The sequence below is a fragment of the Hemicordylus capensis genome, chromosome 1 (assembly GCF_027244095.1).
Source record: "Hemicordylus capensis ecotype Gifberg chromosome 1, rHemCap1.1.pri, whole genome shotgun sequence".
Classification (NCBI taxonomy): domain Eukaryota; kingdom Metazoa; phylum Chordata; class Lepidosauria; order Squamata; family Cordylidae; genus Hemicordylus; species Hemicordylus capensis.
In genome coordinates, this window is record NC_069657.1 from 147,464,957 (window position 1) to 147,487,588 (window position 22,632).

Genomic DNA, 22,632 nt, shown 5'->3' on the forward strand with positions numbered 1-22,632 from the left:
AACAGAGAGAAGCTCAGCTCCGAGATCAGCCCTAGGACAGTGACTTCCCCCAAAACACACAAACGATAGTCTGGCGATGTCTCTTTCCTCCAAAACAAGACTCTACCCAATACCCCTTCCGAGTACAAATGCACAGCCTTCCCCCCACAGAACACAGTGCTAAGGCCTTGCCGCTGCCATGCAGGTAGACATGGCAACTCCAGATTTCTTGAGATGAGTTTGCTGTATGTGATACCTCAAGAGGTGGCTTGGACCCACTCCCCACCCCTACCTGTGATGCCCCAGCCCCAAGAACCCCCTCCCCCATTGACATCCAGGCTTGTCTCACCCCTATTTCCAATGCATATGCACACAGTATTAGTGTTCCTGCCTCAGCTCATGTCTTGCAACACATTCAGTCATGGAGGCACTGCTCCGAAAGGCTTTTTTTTTTTACTTGCGCAGCCGCATCTGGCAGCGTTTGGCACATATACAAAAAAAGGAGGGGAGGGGAAGACAAAACAAAGAAGAACCAGAGTGCAAGGTTTCTGTGGTGACAACAGTGGCGATTGGTGACAGAAACATGCAGTTTCCCCCGGGAGGAGAGGCCGTGCTGAAGCTGCGCTGGATCCGCACCTGCCTGCCTACCTGTCCTCCACTTGTCCTAAACGGAAGCTGAATCCTTTCCTCTACATCCCCTCAAAGATGGAGACACGGAGGGACTTGCATCCCCCACAAGTAGGCAAAACCCAATTGTGGGGCTGCTTAGGGCCGACAGGCTCCTGTGCAGGGAAGCACCTCCCACTACATCCCCCCACCCACCCCCCATACACACACACTCTCTCTCTCTCACTCTCTCTCTCTCTCAGCCTCACCCCCTAGCTCTGTGAGATGAGGCAGCAGAAAGGGGTAAGCACAGATGTGGGCCTGAGGGGGAAGATAAAGAAGCCTGTACGGATTGATTCCTCTTTCCTCACCCAGCCTTCTGCTGACCCCCGCTGGGTCCAGCGGAGCTCCTCAGGCCCAGCTCTTTGTCAATAATAAATTAATACAACTAACTGCAACAAGACTATGTACATGGGTATTCCCCTCCTCCCTTCCCCGGCACTGCCCCTCACTGTCCAACCCTCATCCCAGGATGGGGAGCAGGGCAGGGGGCAGGGGCAGGGGGCATCAAAAAGCTCATGGCCTTGACCATACCAGCTGGCATGTCCATCCCACCACACACACACTCGCACTTGCACACTTGGACAATTACACAGCCCAGCCCAGGCGACCTGGGTGCCAACCCCCACCCTCCTCCCCTCCCTTCCTTGAGTCGCCCATTGAAACAGAATGCCAGGCACTGGTATGGGCGAGGGGCCCAGGGCCAGAGGACCCCTTTTCCCTGAGCTGGCTAATTCCAGCCAGACTGGAGTGAACTGAGTCAAATCCTACCGCCATCAACACACACACACACACACACACACACACACTGGGCACTTGCACCCCCAAGGCAGCCCTTGGGGGTCTCAGTTTACAAAAGGACAAACCCCAGGAGAAGGACGAGGTCCATCATGTGGCAAGACCGCACAGGAACACCCCATGGTCCCTCCATCGATGGGCCAGTCCAGGAGTGGTGGGTGGGGAATCCTGGGCAGTTTCTTGTCACTTTCAGAGGAGGTGTGTGGCTGCAGGCAATTGGCTCTTTCCCTCCTGGCCACGCCAGCCAATATTCCCCCTTCCCCCAAGTCCTGCATTCCACAATCCTGGCCTGGGTGGGTTGCAACCAGGTCTCTCTTCAGCCCTTTGCCCCAAGCACCCACTCCTACTCTTCCCTTGCCCTCCATTTCAGAGTGGCTTAGTCAGAGTCCATGGAGCACTGGGGGAGAATTCCACAGATACTTGCAGCGTGAGAGATGCTGGACTACATCTGCATGTCCAGGCCAGGCCCGTGAATGCCAGTCGAGAGTCCTTGAAAGTCCTGATGATCACACTGGCGCTGAGCTACATCCACAGGCTGGAGTTTTGTGGCCAAGTGGGGGCAGCGTCCTTGTGTCCTGGTGGGAAGTGCTGGACTATACCCGCATGGCAGGGCCGGAGCCCGTCGTCAGGGGCACGGTGGAGCCACAGTCATAGTCTATGTCGATGGCAGCATGAGCATTGGCCAGGAGGCTGTTGAGAGAAGAGCCCGTCTGCCGCTCCCGGAAGCTCTGTATGTAGCTCTGCAAGGAGGGGGGGAAACCGAAAATGAAGGTGCGGTCCCTGTTTCTAGCTGAACCTCTGCAACAGGGCAGGGTTGGTCTTGCCCAGGGTGTTCTGGGCAGGCCCAGGATCTTATTTCCTGCTCCCTCCTTAGAAGTGGCCAAGAGCCAGCTGTTGCCGCACATGCCACCCTCCGTTCTTAATGGGACTCCTTCCCCCTCCTAGGATTTTCTCCTTGCATACCTACTCGGAGATTCTGGCTCACATACAGCACAAAGCTCCATGCACGTTGCAACAGAACATGCATACGGTTGCGCAATAGCGTGAATGGAGCTGCACAATAGATGGCCATTGGAAATCATGGCCGTCCATGGCACAATTTTTGCATTTGTGCAAAGAGTGCTATTGCACAACCACTCTCATGTTCCATTTCAGTGTGTGGGGGGCGTTGTGCTGCATGTGCAACACTCACAGCACTTCCTGGTGTGGCTTCTAGCTCTCCTAGAAACAACTGCCAGAGGGGCTTGCCCTGCCTGTGTGGTGACCTCAGCAGATCAGGAAACCTCAGGCTTCTGAGGGCAAGAATGTTCACTGCTGCCACACCAGGGCTTGCTGCAGCAGACGCATGAAGCGTGAACAGCAAGTGCGCGTTCCTAAACATACATGTGTCAAGGTTCCAGATGGACAGTGCCTGTCCCCAAGTGTTAGGAACATGCGCCCGCTGTTCACAGACTATGTATTTGTCACAAAGGGGCACTACCAGAATGTTGAGTCACCTTGCAGGCAGCTTTGAACAGATCACAGTGCCTTAGTTCCCTATGCATCTGGGAACACACACACACACACACACATGGGTAGTGGTGGGTGTCATAGCACAACACAGCACAGCACAACTTTCCCCTGGCTATTCGCACCTGTGAGTACCAAGGAAACAAATTGGCACAGGCTTACTGGGCATAACTGGTTAAGCACACTCTCTCTTCATTAGCAACTAGTTCCACAAAGGCCGCATGGCAATACTATCGGTAGCAGAAAGAGATTCCTCTGTGACTGAAGACAACTTCCATAGAGATGGGGAGGACACATATCTCTACTTCCAGCTCCTATGTACAGGGAAGAAGACACTGGATACAATAGCTCTACTCATCTTTCCTCCCATATTTGTGATGCTCTGCCTTACTTGCCTAACACCGGTTCCTCTGGACACAACTATATTCAACTGGTGGCTATCCTGCAATGCTGGAGTCCCACTGCTTTCTGTGTTTTGTCCTTTCTCTATGGGGACATCATACAGGGAGCCTGTGTGAATGGGTGGGGAAAGAGACAATGTCTGTAGAGGCAAGAAATACTTCCATCATACACTGATGGGCTATTGAGCTAGGGAAGCCATAGGTACAGGGCTGGCTCTCAAGACAGGAGGACCTTATTGACAATTCAAAGAGAAAGGAGGCTCAGTGGGGTCGTGTAAATAAACAGCAATGTTAAGATGAAAAGAATGGGGGTGTCAGGATCTGCCCCAACTCCACTTCTGGGGAATCCTCAGAGGAGGAGGACCCTGGCATGGCCCAAGGGAAATCTTTAGTGGAGGACTCTGACATGATCCCTGAAGAGCCCCAGAATGGGGAAGACCCCAGCTTAAGGAGGACCCCAACAGAACTTCCGAGGAAGACCCTAGCACAGCCCCCACGAAGACCCAGACTGAGGAGGACTCCAACAGAGCCCCAGCTGTAGTGCCTAACGAGCTGGAGCCCAGCTGGAACCCTTTATAAACTCCTAGAGTTTCAAGATGGCTGCTGGTGCAACAGCTGTGCTTGCTGTAGTCCCCAGCTCCCTAACACCAGTCCCCTGAACCCAGTTCCAAGCTGAACTACCCACCAGTCTCTTTCCCCTTGAACAAGCCTCAGTATTGGACAGCCTTGAAATCTAGCCTCAGTATCGCCCTGCCTTCAACCGAGCCTGACCACCTACCAACCTAGCTGCATTTGCTCCCGCCTGGTGAGTGGGTGCCATTTGCGTGGTCAGCAACACCATGCTGACCATGCAAATGTTACCTGTGCATGTGCGGATGCCATGTGCATGCGGATGCCAGCTGGGGGTTGTTGGGAAGTGCGCCGCCTCAGCAGGAAGCTGCATGGGGTGGTGGAGAACAGGTTAGGACCTGTTCTCCTTTTTCTTAAAGTTCCCGGACTCTATTCCCAAAAAGTACTCGGACCACAATGCGCGCACATCCCTACACCATACCCCCATGTAGGAGAGCACGAATATCCACTCACTGGGGAAAGCACATCCCCATCAAATCGACGCACAGGGTTAGGTTTGCGGCGGTAGGCAGGCTCTGGTGGGTGGGCCTTGTGCTGTGGGTGAGGGTGAGGATGCGGCCGCCTCTTCTTCTTTTTCTCCTTGCGCTCTTCCCGTTGCTTAATCCGCATCAGCTGAACACGGCGCTGCTGGCGGCTGATAATCACTGTAGAGGGAAGGAGGAGAGGGGTGGGGTGAGAAGCCCAGCCTGACCGTTGACTCCAAGTGCCTTCTAGCAGATGACACTTCGGGATCTTTGACTGCGAGATGAAGTGGAGAGCAACACTAGTGTTGAGATTTCCCCACAAAATCAGGTCAGTTTGGGCTGGCAGAGCTATCACAAAGTATTAGGTGGGGTGGCTGTGGAATGCATCCCTATCAGTGTTCCCTCTAACAGGGATTCCCAGATATTGTTGACTACAATCCCCAAGCAAAAGCCATTGATGCTGGAGATTCTGGGGAGAATCCCAGTTGTAGTCAACAACATCTGGGAATCCCTGTTAGAGGGAACACTGCCATTAGAGAAGTGAAGAGCCAGGCATATGGCCTGACAGCCTTCTTCCCTTCTGTGTATTTAACACCAGCACGCATGCATCCACATTCATTGCCTCAGGAGATGGCCTCCTCTCCCTGCAGCAAGAGGTTAAGCATGGATGGGCAGAAGGCGGCTCTGTTGTCTCCACAGAAGGAATTGCCTCAGAACATAAGAACAGCCCAGCTGGATCAGGCCTGAGGCCTACCCAGCATCCTGTTTCACACAGTGGCCCACCAGATGCCTCTGAGAAGCCCACAGGCAAGAGGTATGTGCATGCCCTCTCTCCTGTTGTTGTTGCTCCCCTGCAACTGATATTTAAAAGCATCTTGCCTCTGAGGCTGGAGGTAGCCTATAGCCACCGGACTAGATAAGAATATAATAGCCTCCTAACCAATCTTTGGCTATTATTGGGAAAGTTGTCCCAATGCTTTCAAAAACCCAACCATTTGTTGCAAGCATGCATGTAAAACTCTGCTGAGGCAGGGGGAAAGCAGAATTGATTTCGGAGATTTGGAGCAGGGCAATGATGGGCAGAGAGAGTTAAGCACTCCCAACTCCTTTTCTGCTATCATTCACTCCCGTCTAAAGCAGATTTTAAAAGAGGCTTGTGGTCTGGGCCATAAGTCTGGGCCTCAAAGTTTTAATGGATTAATCACAGCAATTAATTAACTAAAGTTCTAATCACACATTGAAATTTGTTTGCAGTTGATTAATGGGGACTTGTGTGCCTGTACCTTCCTCCCTCTGCCAAATGTGATGAAAAAGAAATGTGCAGCACCATCTTATGCATGTTTTCTCAGAAATAAGTTCCAATGTGCTCAACAATGAGACTCATTCCCAGGTAAGCATGCACAGAATTGCAGCCTTAAAGATGGCTTTTTTCTCCAGTTTGCAACCATACATAGCACACAGTTTGCTTTTCAGGGTGAAGCCATTATGGCTTTCCTTCCAGCAATAAGACCCACAGGCAACTGAAGTTGGCAGTATTCAGCTGAAATTAATGCATCTTTTAAATTTTTCACAGTATGGATGGCCTTGAACTTGTCATGCAGCCTTCAGGGACAGATTCTCTGGGATCACGGTTGGCTTCCGAGGGAAAACAAGACTGACAAAAAAAGAGCAGCCCCTCCCTTGGAGCATGTGCTGCATGTGTGCTTCCTTAGTCTGGATGTTGGCGACTAAAGAAAGCCTTTCTTTTAAACAGAACAGTAGTTTCTTAAATTGTAAGTTATAACATATTTAGAAGGAAATACTTTTTCATTCAGGATGCTCCAAAAGGTATCTTCACTGAGGCAAAAATATGTAAATGCATCTCAAAGTAAATTATTAATCTTTTCATCATTTGAATTTGAAAGAGAGAAACCACCATAACCAGCTCCTATCTCCTTATGGCTCTGGGGGGAAACTCCTAGAAGTTTGAAATCATGCTTACTGTAGTAGGAAGCTCAATGAGAGAGGAGAGTGGCTGATGTACTTCACATGTCATGTGTGTGTGGCAATGTAACGTTTGTGTACTTGCGCAAGAGCAAAAATGACACAAATGGAGTTGTGTGACAGTACGGCCATTATTTCCACTGGCCATACTGTCACACAACTCCATCTGTGCCATTTCTGTGCAAGAGCACAGTTGTACAACTGTGTGAACACTACATGGCAATGCAGATGTAATGTTGCACAGTATGTCAGTCAGCACCTGTAATATAAGGGAGCTCAGCTGAGGAAAAATTGCCTCTGGATACCCCAAATGTCTTCACAGAAAGATTCAGTTAAATGCACAGCTCCAGAGGTCAGCAGAAAAGCTGGCAACCCTACTTTATCTGGAAAACAGGCATGACCATATCAGCAAACACAGTGCTGGACACTCTCTGCAGAACATCCTGCGTGCTCAAGCTACAGATTGCATAGATACACCTATACATACTGAATGGAATTTTGTACCCAGCATAGACCCGGTTCAGATGATCTAAACCAGGGATTCTCAACATTGGGTCCCCAGATGTTATTGGACTTCAACTCCCATAATCCCTAACCAAAGGCAACTGGGGCTGGGGATTATGGGAGTTGAAGTCCAATAGCATCTGGGGACCCAACGTTGAGAATCCCTGATCTAAACTATCACTGGTTCAGTTGGGAATGCAAGCCGAATGAGCACTGAGCCTACACTTTCCTCCTTCCCTTATGTCATTACATCCTCCCCACCATAATGCAAGCACGCTGACTTGTTGGACCACAGCTCCGTGTATGTCATTTGAACCCAGGAGCTAAGGTTTAATTGTGGCTTACAAACCAGTATATGAAACACAGGAGATATTGGTCCTTATGAGATTCCTCTGTTAGACGGGAGGGAAAAGCGAGGGAGGAAGTTGGATGTAACTCCACAGGACTGGACAGGTAACTGGATTGTACCCAGCAATGGGAGGAAACCTCAGTGAGGCTGATCCCACCTGGCTGCTCTTCTGCTTGCTTCCAACCCCCTTTCCAATCTACCCACCTGTGCCCCACTCACCTTCAGTGTGCGAGTATCCCTCCGCCGTGACTTTCCACTGCACAAGGATGCCCAACAATGCCAGGACCGGCCAAGTGCCCAGGATGACCCAGCTGTACCAGCAGATGGGCCGGGCAGGTGCCACCTTGACCCGCTCATAGACATACTGCAGCAGCAGGAAGAGCTCCACAAAGTAGTCGGCGGTGGCAGTCATGACGGCGCTGCCGAAGACGGCGGTGGAGAGCGTGGTGAAGAGGCGCTGCCACTGCAGGGTAAGCACAGCGCACAGCATGCCCACACCCAGCAGCAGGCCGATGGGGACCCAGACGGTGCGCGGGTGGTAGAACTGCTCCATCACCACCAACGTGGCCACCGCCAGCAGCAGCCCCAGCAGCAGCCCCACCATGAAGAGCCCGACGCTGCGCACCAGCATGGTGACCAGCCCGCAGAGCACCCCGATGCCCAGCCCGATGCCCACAGAGGCCTCCACGCTCAGCTGAGTGTCCAGCACCCGCTCCTTGTAGCACAGCATGAAGATGATCACGGAGCCAAACATCAGCCCCGTCAGGAACATCACTGCCTTGAAGCAACGGTAGCCTGAGGAGAGGAGGGAGCCGAGGTCAAGTCATGCTTGGGAGGGCCACGGGAGCACAGGCCAGGACTGACTACCTATCTCTTTGCAGTAGCAGAGGCCACAGAGCCGCAGCCCTCTTCCACTGGGCTGCCTGCTAGGAAGACCTCGGATCTGATTTCCGGGGCTTGGAAAGGAAACCTGTCCAATGTCCTAACACGCTCCTCGGAGAGATGCTGCTCCAAAGGCGGATCTAGTAGGCTTGCGCAAAGCTTTGGCTAAAGCTGTCCTTCTCCGCACAGTCCTTCTGGCACAAAGCGGAGGCGAATGCTCCCACCAGTCGCCTCGGCGCAGTCCTGCACTTTGCCCAGCACTGGTGGGGCTCTGCAACAACAAACAGGGTCTCATGAAGCCCCAGCAAAGTCTGCAACGGTGCTGGGAATGGAAGTGCCCTCTTTCCCGGTGCTTTGAAGAGGTCCATGCTTGTACCTACAGCACAGAGCGCTGGCAAGCATAGTCCTTCCAAAAGCACTGGGAAGGACCCAGGCTGCTGGGGCTCAAGGGGACTCAGTTGGTCTTAACGGAGCCCCACTGCCACTGGGGAAAGGGCGGCATGGTGCAGAGGTGACTGGTAGGAACGGTTGTCTCCATGTGGTGCCAGAACGGTTGTGTGGAGTATTCGACTTTGGCCACAGCTTCCCACAGGCCTAGTATCTAATGGAGGACAGAGAATCCTCATCGACAGGACTTCAAGGGGAACGTCCTTTTCCCTGCACTCTTGAGCTGGGCTCTGCAACATATAAAAAGAAGCGAAGTGTCCCAAAGGAAGCCACCTAATATTTCTGCTGAGACATTGCTCTGTTTAGGCTAGGAACTCAGCCTTGCCAGTGTGGTATAGTTGTTAAGAGTGTTGGATGAGGACTGGGGAGACCCGAGTTCAAATCCCTGTTCAGCCATGAAACTCACTGGGTGACTCTCAGTCAGTGTAGGGATAGGAAGGTAGGAACATAGGAAGCTGCCATATACTGAGTCAGACCATAGGTCCATCTAGCTCAGTATTGTCTTCACAGCGGCTTCTCCAAGGTTTCAGGCAGGAATCTCTCTCAGCCCTATCTTGGAAAAGCCAGGGAGGAAACTTGAAACCTTCTGCTCTTCCCAGAGCGACTCCACCGAGGGGAATATCTTACAGTGCTCACACTTCTGGTCTCCCATTCATATGCAACCAGGGCAGACTCTGCTTAGCTAAGGGGGCAAGACATGCTTGTGACCACAAGACCAGCTCTCCTCTTAAAACATAACCATGTACACCCTCTGGGTTCCTTAGAGAAAGAGCAGGATATAAATGTAAAAATAAAATAAAATGCAGTTTGCAAAGCCTGTGACGGTCCCCGTTAGCCATGTGGACTAGCAAGGACCTGCACAGGCAGAAGCACCCCGTCAGGCGTGTACTGCAGGATCAGAAGCACAGAAACAGTTTTCTGCTGCTAGAACTGCCTGGAAATGCATTCAGCTTGACACTGAGAGAGGACGAAAACAGCAAGCTAGTGAAAGGCCATCCAAACGGGGAGCCAGCCTTCTCCATCTCCCTTGCAGCCTGATCCTAAACATATTGATTCAGAAATAAGTCCCCCCTGAGTTTAGTATATGCCTTCCTAAGGATGTTTAAAACCCAACCCCAGTGGGAGACTGCCAAGAGTATGTTGTCAGCCTGGGTTGCATTCTGTTGTTGCTGCAGACACACTGCGGCCCATGGCTAGCGGAGAATGGAAAGGGCACCATGGGGCCTAGTAAGGGCCAGATTCAGAGCACGGATCCCCTCCCCCAAATCTGCACCCCAACTGTTCTCTGCGCACCTAAAATGGCCTGTGGATACCCTCCCCGCCCCGACAGCTTCGCTTGCTCACCAAAGAAGCAGTAGATGATCCCAAAGAGGCAACACATGGCACACACCACGGAGGGCACCACCTGGTAGCGCCGCTCAATCTCCTGCTCACAGCTGTGTGTCCGGTCCTGGCCTGGTACATGCGGGAGCAGCGGAAAGCGCAGGGTCTGTACAGTTGACGTCATGGCTCTGCAGGCTCACGGAGGCGACGTCAGGCTCCCCACTCCCTCCCCACCGCCTGTGGGGGATGCTGCCTCATGGCGTGGCTTCCATCTGTTGAAAGAGGAGGAGGAGGAGGAAGGCAAGAAAGGTGAGACCCAGGCTTCTCTGAGGCCCAGCCAGAGACCAACCAGCAACACAACCTGCCCGTGTGGACATCTGACTGTGATGGCCAAATCAACACAATCTCAAACAAACAAACAAACAAAAACAACCCATGCCTACCAGCAAGAAGTTAAGGCAGAACCCTCTCTAAATCCTGCAGGACTATTCCACTGAGACAGGAGCAAATGCCTCCCCTTTTTCTGGAGGGGACTGTGAAGAAGCTTAAAGTAACAATGAGGATCAAATGTGTGGCAAGATCAGAGACAGGAACGCCCACCAACTCCCTGGGCCTGGGCCAAGTCCAACCAGAAATCATCACTGACAGGAAGAAGCTGTTTTGAGCTTTGGCGATATATTAAAGGGGCAGAACAGCTCAGGCACCCGACTGGTGTCTCTACCCACACCAGCCCCTACTACGGGATTTCTTGGATGGTCTTAAAGACTCCCACTGATATTTCTCCACCTCTGTCTCTACAGTAAGAATCTCACCAAGTCAGCCCAGCCTGTCGGGCGTGGGTGGTGGTGGGGGGAAGAGCATATTCCATGACGGAATGGATTCAGAGCAATCCTGAGAGAGAAAGGCGCTGAGCAGGGATGGGACATCAACTTTCCAAAATGGGGGGAAATGTGGCTATAAAGAGAATCGCCACATATGGTCTCCATGGCAACTGAGGGAAGAACAGATGATACTTTAAACAACACACACCCCCACCTCCACCCCCCTCCCCAGTTTCTAGCTGCAAGAACCAGTGGGGTTGGGGAGTGAGTCACTGAAGGGGGATGTAGCAGTTTGGGAAAGCATCTGTCAGAGACTGTTTCATTAACCCTATGTGGGTATGCCTGCCTAGCTACCTGAGCCCAGCCATTCGGGCAAAGAAAGGCAGGCAGGCAGGCAGGGATAGACTGTTTACTGCTCAAAGCCCAATTAACAAAAAAGAGCACCTGGATCCTGCTCTAGACGAAAGCATGTGACATGCTTTCCCCCCTCTCTCCCCCTGAATTTTCTTGGCTCTGGTGGACTCCAGGCAGGAAGGCGCAACAGAAGAGCCTTTGTGTTAACTCTTCCCTGCTCACACATGATCAGATTGTCATGCAGGATACAAGATCAAGTAGCAGGCAACACCACACCGCCCGCGCGCGCGCACGCACGCACACACACACTCCAGCAGCCTGCAAGTGAAAGGACAGCTCTAATGAACTGGCCCATCTGGGGCTGCAGGGATGTTTCTGGAACACCCTCCCAGACAGGCAGTCCACACACAACATGGAGGAATCTCTCTTGCAGAGTCTGGCACACTAGCACAGGGAGGGGCCTTGGAGGGGTCCTGAAAAGGGTGTGGCTGGAGGGAGACTTCACCCTAACCCCCTCACTGCCCAGGCAGGAACAGATCAGGAGCCCGGGAAATCTCTCCTCTCTCTCTCCCTTCCCCCTCCCCTTCTGCCAATGAACACCCATACTGAAAGCATGCCCTCTGCTCATTGGTGCACTTTCTGTTGCTAAGGGAGGTAAGGCATTTTCTGATTGGCTGGTGAGAAATGACCAAATGACTGCCTTCTTCTTGACTGTTATCTTTTTGCTTTGTTTCAACAACTCGGCTTCTTCCACAAACACTCGCTGCCCCCCATTCCCCCACCCCCATTGCAATCAGTGGTGGTACCAAAAATCTTTTGAGGTGGGACACAGAAGGGGCAAAGTGCATTTATGGGTGGACAAGTTGAGTCCCACATATTCGATTTCTGAAACAGAAATGGGGGGGGGAGGCACGTGTGTGTGGGGAGGGGGTGTTGATTGCTCCCCATGCCCCACCCGCCCCAGAGCCACCCTTGCTTGCAATGTGACTTTACAGAAATGCACAGCCCTTGCTTCCTCTCTCTATCTGCTTGATTGGTCCTGCAGCCTTAGGCTCCTTAAACAGTCTGTGAATGCCTCTAATTTCAAAGCTCCTTGCTGGGATCTCCCCACACAGATAGCTCGTCAAACATGCCTTGAAATCCCCACAGTATTACTGGCCAGAATGAAAAAGGTTATAATATATCTTCACCATGATGAAAGAAACAAATCTTGGACAATTCATCCGTGTGCCCTCTCTGCCCCCCTCATGATGCCAGTGTCTCTTGGGTTACCAGACAAGATGCATTGTAACAAAATGGAAAGGCCTGTTGGCCAGTCCTGAAGCCTTCCTTGTTGCAGGAGAGAGATGAAGGCGGGTTCCAGTCACACGAACACTGCTGCTTTTGTTCTGAGACCCACATTTTCCAAAACACACACACAGAAATAAAAATATCTCTATACAGTCTTTCCACTTGGAGGTCTTAAAAGAAATCTTCCAAGCATTTAGGCCCATCAGTGTCAACAGATGCAGAGAAGATCTTTGGACTCCTTTCCTCTGCTCTTCAGCATACAGAAAAGCAACATTGGGGTTACCACAAGGCAAAGCCACTTACTCTGTTGTAAGACACTACACAGTCAGAGGGGTAATGAAAATCTCTCAAGTAATGCAGTGCCTGTGGAACACAGGCAATCATTTATCAAACAGGGAAGATACTTTTGCCCAACATCCACTCCCAATCTGAAATCCAGGGAATAAAGAGAAATACAGGAAAACCTCAATATTTTGTTCTGTTCTACAACTGTGGATACGGAATCTGCGATTATAGGGTACTTGAGGATTGGGGGGTTAGGTTCCCAGAGGGGCCGGGGGTACCTTTTAAACCCACCGCTTTGTGATGGGGATAGCTTCGGAGGTGGCCGCAGGGGCAGGGATTAGTGTTGCCATCTCCTCGGATTTTCTGGGTAGTAACCAGATTTTAAGCATTTCACCTGGATTGCCCCAGAATTCAGCTTTCATTAAAAAAAAAAAAATCACTCTAGCCCTTGTAGAAGTGGAGTTATGAAGCAAAACCAGCATGGTGTAGTGGCTAGAGTGCCGGACTAGGACCAGGGAGACCCGAGTTCAAATCCCCATTCAGCCATGAAACTAGTTGGGTGACTCTGGGCCAGTCACTCTCTCTCAGCCTAACCTACTTCACAGGGTTGTTGTTGTGAGGAGAAACCTAAGTATGTAGTATACCGCTCTGGGCTCTTTGAAGGAAGAGCGGGATATAAAATGTAAAAACAAACAAACAAACAAACAAATAAATGTGCAGTCACTATTCTGCACAACCATTGGACTTAGATTAAGGCAGGAGGCTAGCTGAGGGAGTTTCACCAGTAATTCCCTGAGGAATGTTGCCTTTGTTTTTTATCAGCAGGAGATATCTATCAGGCAGTTGAGAGGATAGCTTGCTTTTTATGTAAATCACTGCTTGCCTACCAGGTTGTGTATTGTAACGTTTAAGGACTTTGGCTTTACTTTCTATGCATGCCTACTTAAAAGTAAGCTCTGTTGGTTTCAGTCAGATCTTCTCTCAGATAAGTGTGTATAGAATTGCAGCCTTAAATGAAAAGCTGTGCTTTTGTTGTTGTTCTGTTGCTTCTGTTCTATATGTCAAGGATAAATGCTCAAGCAAAGATGTCTTCCCCAACTTTTGTTGGCAGATATCCAGAGCAAATACAAGTCAACTGGAAAGTGCAGATGCTAATTTGCATAACATGCAAATTATTTTCAAGACAATTTACATACTATGCAAATTAGGGAACCCAGATTTGGAGAGCCAGAATATGGCAACCCTAGTGGGGATGGCACTGGAGGCAGCAGTGGGGACTCCTTCTCCCGCTCCTTTTAAAACCACCACTGTGCGGCGGGGATGGCTGTGGAAGCGACCACAGCAGCAGGGTTGGCGGCGGGCAGCAGCGTGGACTCCTCCTCCCTCCCATCTGATCATGTGGGCCGGTCTGTATCCCATTTTGGAGCTTCTCTGAGCACGTGTGTGCATGGTCTGTCGGAAGGGAGGTTGGGAGGGAGAAGGAGTCCCCGCTGCTGCCTCCGCCTGCCACCATCCCCGCTGGTTTGGCTGCCTCTGCAGCCATCCCCGCCGCACAGTGGTGGTTTTTAATGGTGGTTTAAAAGAGGTTTTTAAAAAGTTTTTAAAGGCGATTTGAAAAGAAGGGAAAAGGAGTCCCCACTGCTACCTCTGCTGCCATCCTCGCCACACAGCGGCAGCTTTAAAAGGTGCCTCCACCACCACCCCAACCTGCAGATACACGAGTTCCATGGGGTATTTTTCCCCGCGTATACTAAGGTCAGGTGTCTATTCCCCAATTGCAAATATGCGAAACCGCAAGTGTTGAACTCACGGATAACGAGGTGTGCTTGTAGTTAAACTCTCCTCCTCACCACCTTGTAGGATATTGCAGATGACTGGCTTAACAAAGGATAATCTGTATCCATTCTATGAGGTCATTCACACAATCAAAACTTGTGTTCTACCCAGGTTTGGGAGCTGTGTGTGCTGCCAATTTTTGGTTGTGTAGAGGCAAAGTTGGAGGAAAACCTGGGTAGAAGTGATTGTGTGGAAGCAAGGTAGGAGGAAAACCTGGGTAGATTTTTCTCCTACTTTGCTTCCACACAATCACTTCTATCCAGATTTTCCTCCTACCTTGCTTCCACACAACCAAAAATTGGCAGCACACACAGCTCCCAAACCTGGGTAGAACACAGGTTTTGATTGTGTGAATGATCTCGCGATGTTGTTATTCTCTAGGTTACATTTTCTTGTGACCAGCAAATCAATTAATTGCATCAAAGAGTGTCCAGACAGCTGGATCAAGGCATACAACAGCAGTGTGCTGTTCACAAGGAGGATGGCATCAAAACTGGCAGAAAGCTGGTTTCTCACGTCTCTGCAGAAAACTATTTTATTAAATATACACCACCCAGAGATACATATATCAGGTAATCTACAAATATCACAAATACATAACTGAAAATAAAATAGAGGACTGCCCTACAGAAGCAAAATGTGCAAAACCAAGGCAGACTTAACCGATACAGAGCTAGTGGCCCCCAACTGGAAGCAAAAACGGAGAGGCACAATCCTTACTCCAAACTCCAAAATAAACAAATGTGCAGCTAGTGTGACTGATGAAGGCAATCATACTTTCATTTGAGTGTTTCCAATATGGGGAACTACAAGAAAGGAACTTTGGATTACTAGGAGCCATACATTTGCCTTGCATTTGGGAAAGACATCTTTATAATATGATAACCCTGTATCGTGTATGCATGGTTTTGTTTTCTGCCACTGCATTTGTGAATTTTGTTTGCTCTACGTATGTCAAATTAACCATAAATTAAGAAGGAGAAGAAAGAGAAGAATAAGGAGAAGTACTAATGGGAAACTATAACTAATCCTGGAAGAGAAGAAAAAGAGGCTATTCACACGCACGTGCAAAACTGGGCTAAGGGAACCCCACCTAGTTTTTCACACGCATGTGAACCACCGGGATTGGGCTGATCCCAGCAGCACCACAGCAGCTAACACGCCAAACAAGCCACCCTTTAAAATAAGCTTAAGGGAGCCCTTGCAAGGTACATCATGGTGTTTCCGGGGGCTGGGCAACACATCCCAGCCCCTGACCCTCCCCACTGCCTGGGTACGCAGGGAATCATCTGGGCGTGTGGGGAGTGCACCCAGCAACGGCGCATCAGTTGTCTGCAAGGAAGGTAGGTTTAAGCCCACTCTGGAGCCCTTCTCACTGCTCATAAGAGGCTCATTCAAGTTGACATCTCTTTGGATAGCCACAAACTGTAGGATTAGAAATGGGCTATGAAAAACAATGGATCCAAGCCAGGTGATCTGGGCGTCTCTTGAGCAGAGTGACACACACGTCAGATCCTTATGCCATGTTGTGGCAAACACATCTATCGCCCATAAAAGTCTGTATACCATAGCATGAGAACAAATAAATGACATAAGAAGAATCCCGATGGATCAAAGATTCATTTAATCCAGCATCTTGTTTCCCACAGTGACCAGCCAGATGCCTCTGGTTGGGCAAAAGCTGGGCATGCAGACATGCAACCTTCCTCTCCTGTTGTGTTGATCTAGTGTTCAAGTATACTGAACATGGAAGTTGGTTTGGAAATAACAGGAGCAGAATGCTTTGTGTGTGAATGCCACGATCGCTTGCTCAGTTCCCCCAGGATCAGGCTTGTGGCCCTATCTTATGACTTACGCAGAAGTAAGTTCCATTGAATTTAATGGGATTTATTTCCAAGGGAGGGTATATAAAAGTGAAACCCGAGAAAACAGTTGTTGCCACAGGGGTTCCAGATGAAAAGCACTCCTAAAATGCAAGATGATATTTAATCAGCTTTTCGTTTTCATAAGAATATACAAGATACTGAGCTGCACAGAATTCTTTACTTCTATGTAACTTGAAAACTTGCATGGCTGGAACTCTGTGCAGTTCAAAAGCATCTACATTTCTATACCAATAAGATCCTGGACCAATAAAATCAAATCGCTTTATCTTTTTTAGAGCACTGACAAATCACACAAACCAGCAGAACTGACACAAACAAAATGCCATGCACTTGTTCTGTAACAGCAACAATTGGCACCATGCCAACATCCATCTGCCAAAATCAGTCCAAACCTAAATGTGGAAAATCCAGCCCCAGTCACTTCCTAGTCAATCTCCAATTTGTTTTTCTCTGTGGCCCAGCCTTTCTAGCTCTCCCCCCACAACACCCCGCACCAGCTATTCTAATCCCTCTCTTCACACGTGGTGCTGTTGCCTAGGGAGGAAGAAAGGCCAATGCAGTTCACAGCTAGCTAATGCCTGCTGTGGGCCCAGTACTGGCTCTGATACCTGCTCTGCAGGGAAGGGCTCTCACTCTGGATTCCGACATGTGCATCAGATCAGGAGACTCTGTCCTGGCAGCCTGTCTGTCTCTCTTCTCATGCCTTGATGCTTCTTAGTCTTGTTCGTGTTAACCATATCTGAGCCTTCTCCAGATGCATGACTGACTGGCCCTGCTGTAGGTTCTGGGCCAGCCAGTTCGGCTCCATTCCAGGAATTAGCTGAGCCCCAGCTAATCCTCCTCCACATGAAGTGAGGGTTAGAGTTCCCACTTTCCCACAGGCTCCCTTCATGTGCTACATCCAGCCAGGCAAACTTTACACACCCTCAGCTGGAGCAGCAAGACTGACCTTTTGACACACAAGCAGTAGATGATTCCACAAGGAAAGCTGGGAGGGAGAGACTTTCTTAAAGTCAGTCCTTGTTTGCGTGGGGGAGCATGATTAGGATAGCTCTGGAAACCAGGTCACCCCACAAACGAGCTGGGCCCAATGCTGCAATCCCAGGTTCTCTCAGCAAGAAGGCCTATGGGAAGGGGTTCTTCAGAGTGCGGTATAGGTTCTGCTGCTGAGAGGGAAAGTAGGAAAGATTATACTGAAAAAAAGTCCTGTATGGAGGGTGTCAGAGCATGTTCTGGAATCTCAGAGGGTAGCGGTGGGTTTAAAAAGCTCCCAGAGCATCAGGAGGACTCAAACCTCTCCAGAAAGAGGATACTACTGCAGGGCTCCAAAGCCTGGCACCAAGCCACTCACATCTTAGGGAACAGTGCCAGGGCATACTGCTATTCCCGCAAAGTTTTCCTGAGGCTTAGGGCTAGGCACACCTGCTGATAGGATCTGGAAGGGGAACCTTGGTGATTTATCCTCTTCTTGCCTCTGGGATTACTCTGACAGCTTGCAGGAAAGCTTCTAATGAAAGAATCCTATTAACCTGGGAGCAACCCAGGGGAGTAGTTCCATGAGGAGCAGCTGCAGCATGGGGCCCTGTCTGACAGATGCTCTGCAAGCAAGGAGGAGACTCTGGGGCCAAAACTGTACTGTAAGAAAGCACCAGGCAGAGGCTCCAAGGGGGTAGCAAGAACTCATGTGCATTCTGGTGTGTGTGCGTGTGCTGGAGTGTGTGCTGAACATTTTCAGTCCCAGACAGATAAGTTGTGAGTGACAGACAGACAGATGACAGACAGACACACAAACACATATATACACCCTGCCCAGAACCTGCGCACCTCAAGCTTGCACCTGTCTCTTTCCTGTAGAGTTTTGCTGCCAGAGAGTGACTAGTTCAGGAACCTTCTCTCCTTCTGTTGGTAGCTGATTCTAGCATTCTGCTGTGCAATGGCCATGTTGTGCTTTTATGTCATGAGTTTAATGGGTCTCAATCATGGGGAAAGATTCAAGGGAGGAAGAAAGTTTACAGAGTTACTAGAATTGTAAGAACCACCAGCTTTTAACAGCAGGGCAGGGCTTGGCTGGGCTACCAGAATAGGGGACTCTGGTGCATGAGATCCATGCAGATCTCATGCTGATTCTCAGTCCACCAAAGCCCTTCCTTGTATTGTCTTGTACCAAGCCTCCACTGCCATCTAGTTAATGGACTACATCCCATCCCACAACAAGTCATACTGCCTTTTTCCATTTCAAGCATATGGTTTGCCTGCCCAAGGCTAGGCCTGTGGGTACTTCTAGAGAGAGAGATTTACAAGGCTTGAATGACATGAACTAGTCAAATTGACATCCACAAGCTGCACAGGGTTCTGATCCCTATTCCAATTGCTATCAGCCCAAATGGACTGGCAGGATCAGAACAGGTGACGCTGCTATGTTAGTGCTAAATCAGCTACAATAGCACTAGTCCACATCCATACCACTGCTATGAAGTACTTGCTGCATTGACAGTATGATGACTAGAGTCCACGATCTCCACCAAGCTCCTATTCTTCCATGCCCGATTTGGCAAACCTGTGACATCTCCATATTCTTTCTTCAACATTTCAGCCTGCCTTCTCCCCCATTTACCACCACACAGCAGCCTAGCATTGCCGTATCCCCCGTTATTTCCCCACCATCATGCCCCATTCTACACTCTTTCCTTCCCCTCTGCCATCCAGGTACCCAGCTTTGTCCACTCCTTATAATTAAGCCTGCTCCCTTCCCTTATCTGTTTGTTCCTGCCGTTAGTGCACGCTGGACCAGGTTGCATCCTTGTTTGGGCCTGGCAGATCATATAAGGGAAGCTGCAGGGTTGCTAGGATACAGAGCTGCAAAGACTTCTGGGGAACCAACCAGGCTCCCTTTGTTTGGGATGAGGGGGTCCCTAGAGGATTCTGGGCTTGTGGACCCTATAGATGCTGGAGGTGTGCGAAGTTGGCCAACAATACTCTGTGTGTGTGTGTGTGTGTGTGCGTGCGTGCATTGTTTCAGGTCAAGGATTTTCCTTTGTTTTCTTTTAGCTCAGACTTTGTTTACATGTGCTTATGCTAATTAATATTTGGAAACAGACAATGGGCAGGAATTTCCCCCCTCCCTGAGAAGTGTCAACGCTACACAATACAAGCACGGGTGGGGGAAGATAGGGACTCCAGGCAAACATACTGGTTTCTCCTTGTTGGGGGCCAGCCTTCCTGCGGGGGAGGAGAAGGTAAGGCTGGGGGGAAGAAAGCCCCTGAACCCGAAGAGGGCTCCAGCAAGCCTCTTGTGTGGTGGACGGGGCGGGCGGGGGGAGGGTCTGTCTGGAAATCATCCCCTTGTTCTTCCCTCTCCCTCCCTCCCTCCCTCCCTCCGGGCTCGGCCTTGGTCCCAGGCGCTCGGGCAGCTTTGCTGAGGCTGCGCTGGACGGGATCCGACTCCGAGGTGAGGGGCGCCTATGGAACTGCTCACCGCACACAGCTTGCCCAACTTCTCCCCACTGCCTGAGCCACCAACGCCAGCTGCGCTGGGCAGGAGAACAGGGAGACATCCTGGCCACCAGTGCTTTCCCTCCCGCTTCTACGTTCACTCCGCACGCCCGGTCGGCAAGTCCCGCTTTGTGTGCCCTGCACCCGCATTGCTCGGCCTTCCCACCGACTCCTCTCATCCACTCCTCCGCCAGCGACCCCTCGATGTTCCAAACAACCCGGAGGCAGCGGCAGCAGCAGCAGCAACCGTCCCTTTCCCTCCCCCGGCAAGGGTCGCTGCACGAGAGAGCAGAGCAGACCAAGCCACCACCACCCCGCCTTCCTCCTCCCTTCCCGCGGCGGTCCCCCCTACCTGCACCAGCCGGTCTCGAACCCGGCCCGGCAGAGCCCGCCTGGCTCGGCCCGGTGCTGAGGGACAGCTCCGCGTGACGTCACCGCGCAGTCTTTCTCTCCCCCTCCCTCGACCTCCTCGCGCGCGACGCAGACAAGAAAGGCAGGCTGGAGCCGCCGCGCGGACTGGGGTGTGCGCGCGCCGCGGAGCCGACGACGAATACGCTGCTTCTTTCTCCGCGTCCTTTCGCGCTCCTCCCCCGTCTTCTCCCCACTCCTGTCCTGATGTCTCCGTCCGCCCCCAACTCTTCTCCCCCCCCCCCCGGCCGCTCCACTTATGCCTTAGAGCAGGCGGGGGATGCGGCATACAGCAGGCAAGCGTCGTGTGTCACACACACACCCCCGCCCGACGTGCGAGCCTCCTGCCCAGAATCCTTTCCACTCCCCCTTCGCAGGAACACGGGAGGCTGCCTCTTCTGGCTGGCCCTGCCTGAACCATCTCCGGTTGGGCTTCCCATTGTTTTGCATTTATTTTTACACCGCCCGCCGCCTCCACAGCCTTGCATTGGCGGGCTGTTGGCGCTGCTCGCTGCAATTGCACTGCGCTTTCACAAGAGGCGGACGACACATTGTGCAACCCGGCTTGCAGTTTGCACTGCTTTCATCCCGGCTAGCCCTTTTGCACTGTATGAGGCTCTCCACCTCAGGCCCCTGCCCAGCTGCAGTGTACACCCAGCTCGATTACATGGTATTATTTTTGTTGCTTAACTCAAACGAATTGCATGTTCCAGCTTCACTATATTTAGAGCTTCATGGAAAATTTACCCACAGATTTGGCCATGGGATCAGATTTGTACTAACATCCTGGGTGGTTGTTGTTGGGTTGTTGTTTTTTTAAACACGTTTTAATTTAAATGTAAGCATGTGTTCCAATGCAAGAGGGTTATTCCAGAACATCCCTTCTCAGGGCTGTCCTTAGAACCCTGTGAGGGTGCGGGGCCCCTTTCCACCTAATTCTAATGGGGGTTAACAGAGCAGGGCCTGGGGCGGTCACCCTGCTTGCCATGCCCTAAGGACAGCCCTGTCCCTTCTAATGTACCTCGGAGCACATGGCATACAGAACAAGCTGCATTTCTCCAGAGTACAAAGTATCCATTAGAGTGCAGTATAGTATTCATTCACATGGATCCCTGCCTCTGAGAACCACTTAAGACTGCAACCCTAAACACACTTAGTAGGAACTTAAGTAAGCCCTCTTGAACACAGTTGGACTTACTTCTTCTGAGTAAATGTGCATAGGATTGCTCTGTTAAGTAGGTTTGCTCTGTTGAGTCATGCAACTCGAAAGCTTTATCCTCCCCCCGTCCACCGTTCTTTTTAATGCCATTACAGTGCTAAGAATGGGCAATTTCAAATATATTGAATATGAGCATATGAGCACTGGGTGGGATTCATGGAGTCAAGAAGCCCAGGACCAAGGAGATGTTCAATCAGTTGCCTTGAGAAGCATAAGATCAAAAACCCTGTTTTCAGGGTCAGCCCAACCCATGAGACTGATGAAAAAAGATGCTGGTGTCTGTCAAGCTGCCAATTTTACTACTCAGCAAAGTTTCCCCAAACCCTTGTAGGGCTTGAAGTCCTCTTCAGCAACTATGCTGGCAGCCACCATCTTCCCTTACCCATCATTCAATCATGCCATTCCATCAAGGGATGCAGTGGCGAGGGCATTGCATTACAGATTTTAAAAAGATGACTGTTGCCTGCGCTGCTGCCCCATCCCCACTGTTGCTAAAGAGACTTGCAAAGGCACTTGGCTGAGATCCTCCACAAACCTGATGCTGGCACTTTTAACTAATTATGAACTTCCATATGTACCGACATTTCCAGCAACCCATGGCAGTGAGTCCTGTAAATAAATTGTTAACTGTATGGACTTTTGTTGTCAAATAACCCTCCTCTCAGTTTAGTTCTATCTGATGAGAAGAAGAAAAAAAAATCAATACAGCCACTTGTTCACATTTGTGGTTCTTTGACCTGACCGTTCTGCCCTAAAATATGTTTGGGAAGGAGAGTGTACCTGCTTAATCTGACATTGATCGAATTGTGGCCAGACCATGATTAAGGAAATCACTTACTCCCATTGCCAGGAGGTACAGGAGCTGCTCCATTGATAGTCCACCTTGGACTGGGTCCTTATGGGCTGCTCTCACATGTAGCATAGTGGCCTGGCTCACATCACACCAAATCCATGGCATTCAGATTACAGAAGGGATGGGAGTATGACAGAGAAGCCAAACACCCCTGACTACCCAGAGGTCAGCTGCTTCTCTATTAATTCAGACACATCATTGTATCTGCTCAAGTCTGAATCCTACTTGCCATCTGCTGAACTCCTCCCTGTGT

The 22,632-nt window shown here is 50.6% G+C and overlaps 1 protein-coding gene across 7 annotated transcripts; it reads right to left on the reverse strand.

Annotated features, from left to right (window-relative positions):
* Positions 1-413: 413 nt before the first annotated feature.
* TMEM198 (transmembrane protein 198) lies at positions 414-20,507 on the reverse strand. 7 transcript variants are annotated; one of them, XM_053258645.1, is made up of 7 exons: positions 20,252-20,507; positions 10,748-10,926; positions 10,379-10,479; positions 9,957-10,207; positions 7,503-8,078; positions 4,437-4,627; positions 414-2,183 (listed from the first exon to the last, which is right to left on the reverse strand). In XM_053258645.1, the coding sequence occupies exons 4-7, from the start codon at positions 10,117-10,119 to the stop codon at positions 2,037-2,039; spliced, it is 1,077 nt and encodes a 358-aa protein (XP_053114620.1). In that variant the 5' UTR covers positions 10,120-10,207; positions 10,379-10,479; positions 10,748-10,926; positions 20,252-20,507; the 3' UTR covers positions 414-2,036. The 7 variants fall into 7 exon arrangements, with proteins under 7 accessions (XP_053114620.1, XP_053114631.1, XP_053114655.1 ...); XM_053258656.1 differs by lacking the exon at positions 20,252-20,507 and adding an exon at positions 11,201-11,938; XM_053258680.1 differs by lacking the exons at positions 10,379-10,479; positions 10,748-10,926; positions 20,252-20,507 and adding exons at positions 17,357-17,573; positions 18,232-19,700.
* Positions 20,508-22,632: the final 2,125 nt, after the last annotated feature.

What these genes read in the sequence shown, in the direction of transcription:
- TMEM198 (XM_053258636.1), bottom strand. Translation starts at nt 10,119, where the DNA reads ATGACGTCAACTGTACAGACCCTGCGCTTTCCGCTGCTCCCGCATGTA. An exon ending in GATCATCTACTGCTTCTTTG is followed by an intron (nt 8,079 to 9,956) that starts GTGAGCAAGCGA and finishes TCCTCTCCTCAG; the next exon opens with GCTACCGTTGCTTCAAGGCA. An exon ending in ATGGGGATGTGCTTTCCCCA is followed by an intron (nt 2,184 to 4,436) that starts GTGAGTGGATAT and finishes CCCTCCTTGCAG; the next exon opens with AGCTACATACAGAGCTTCCG.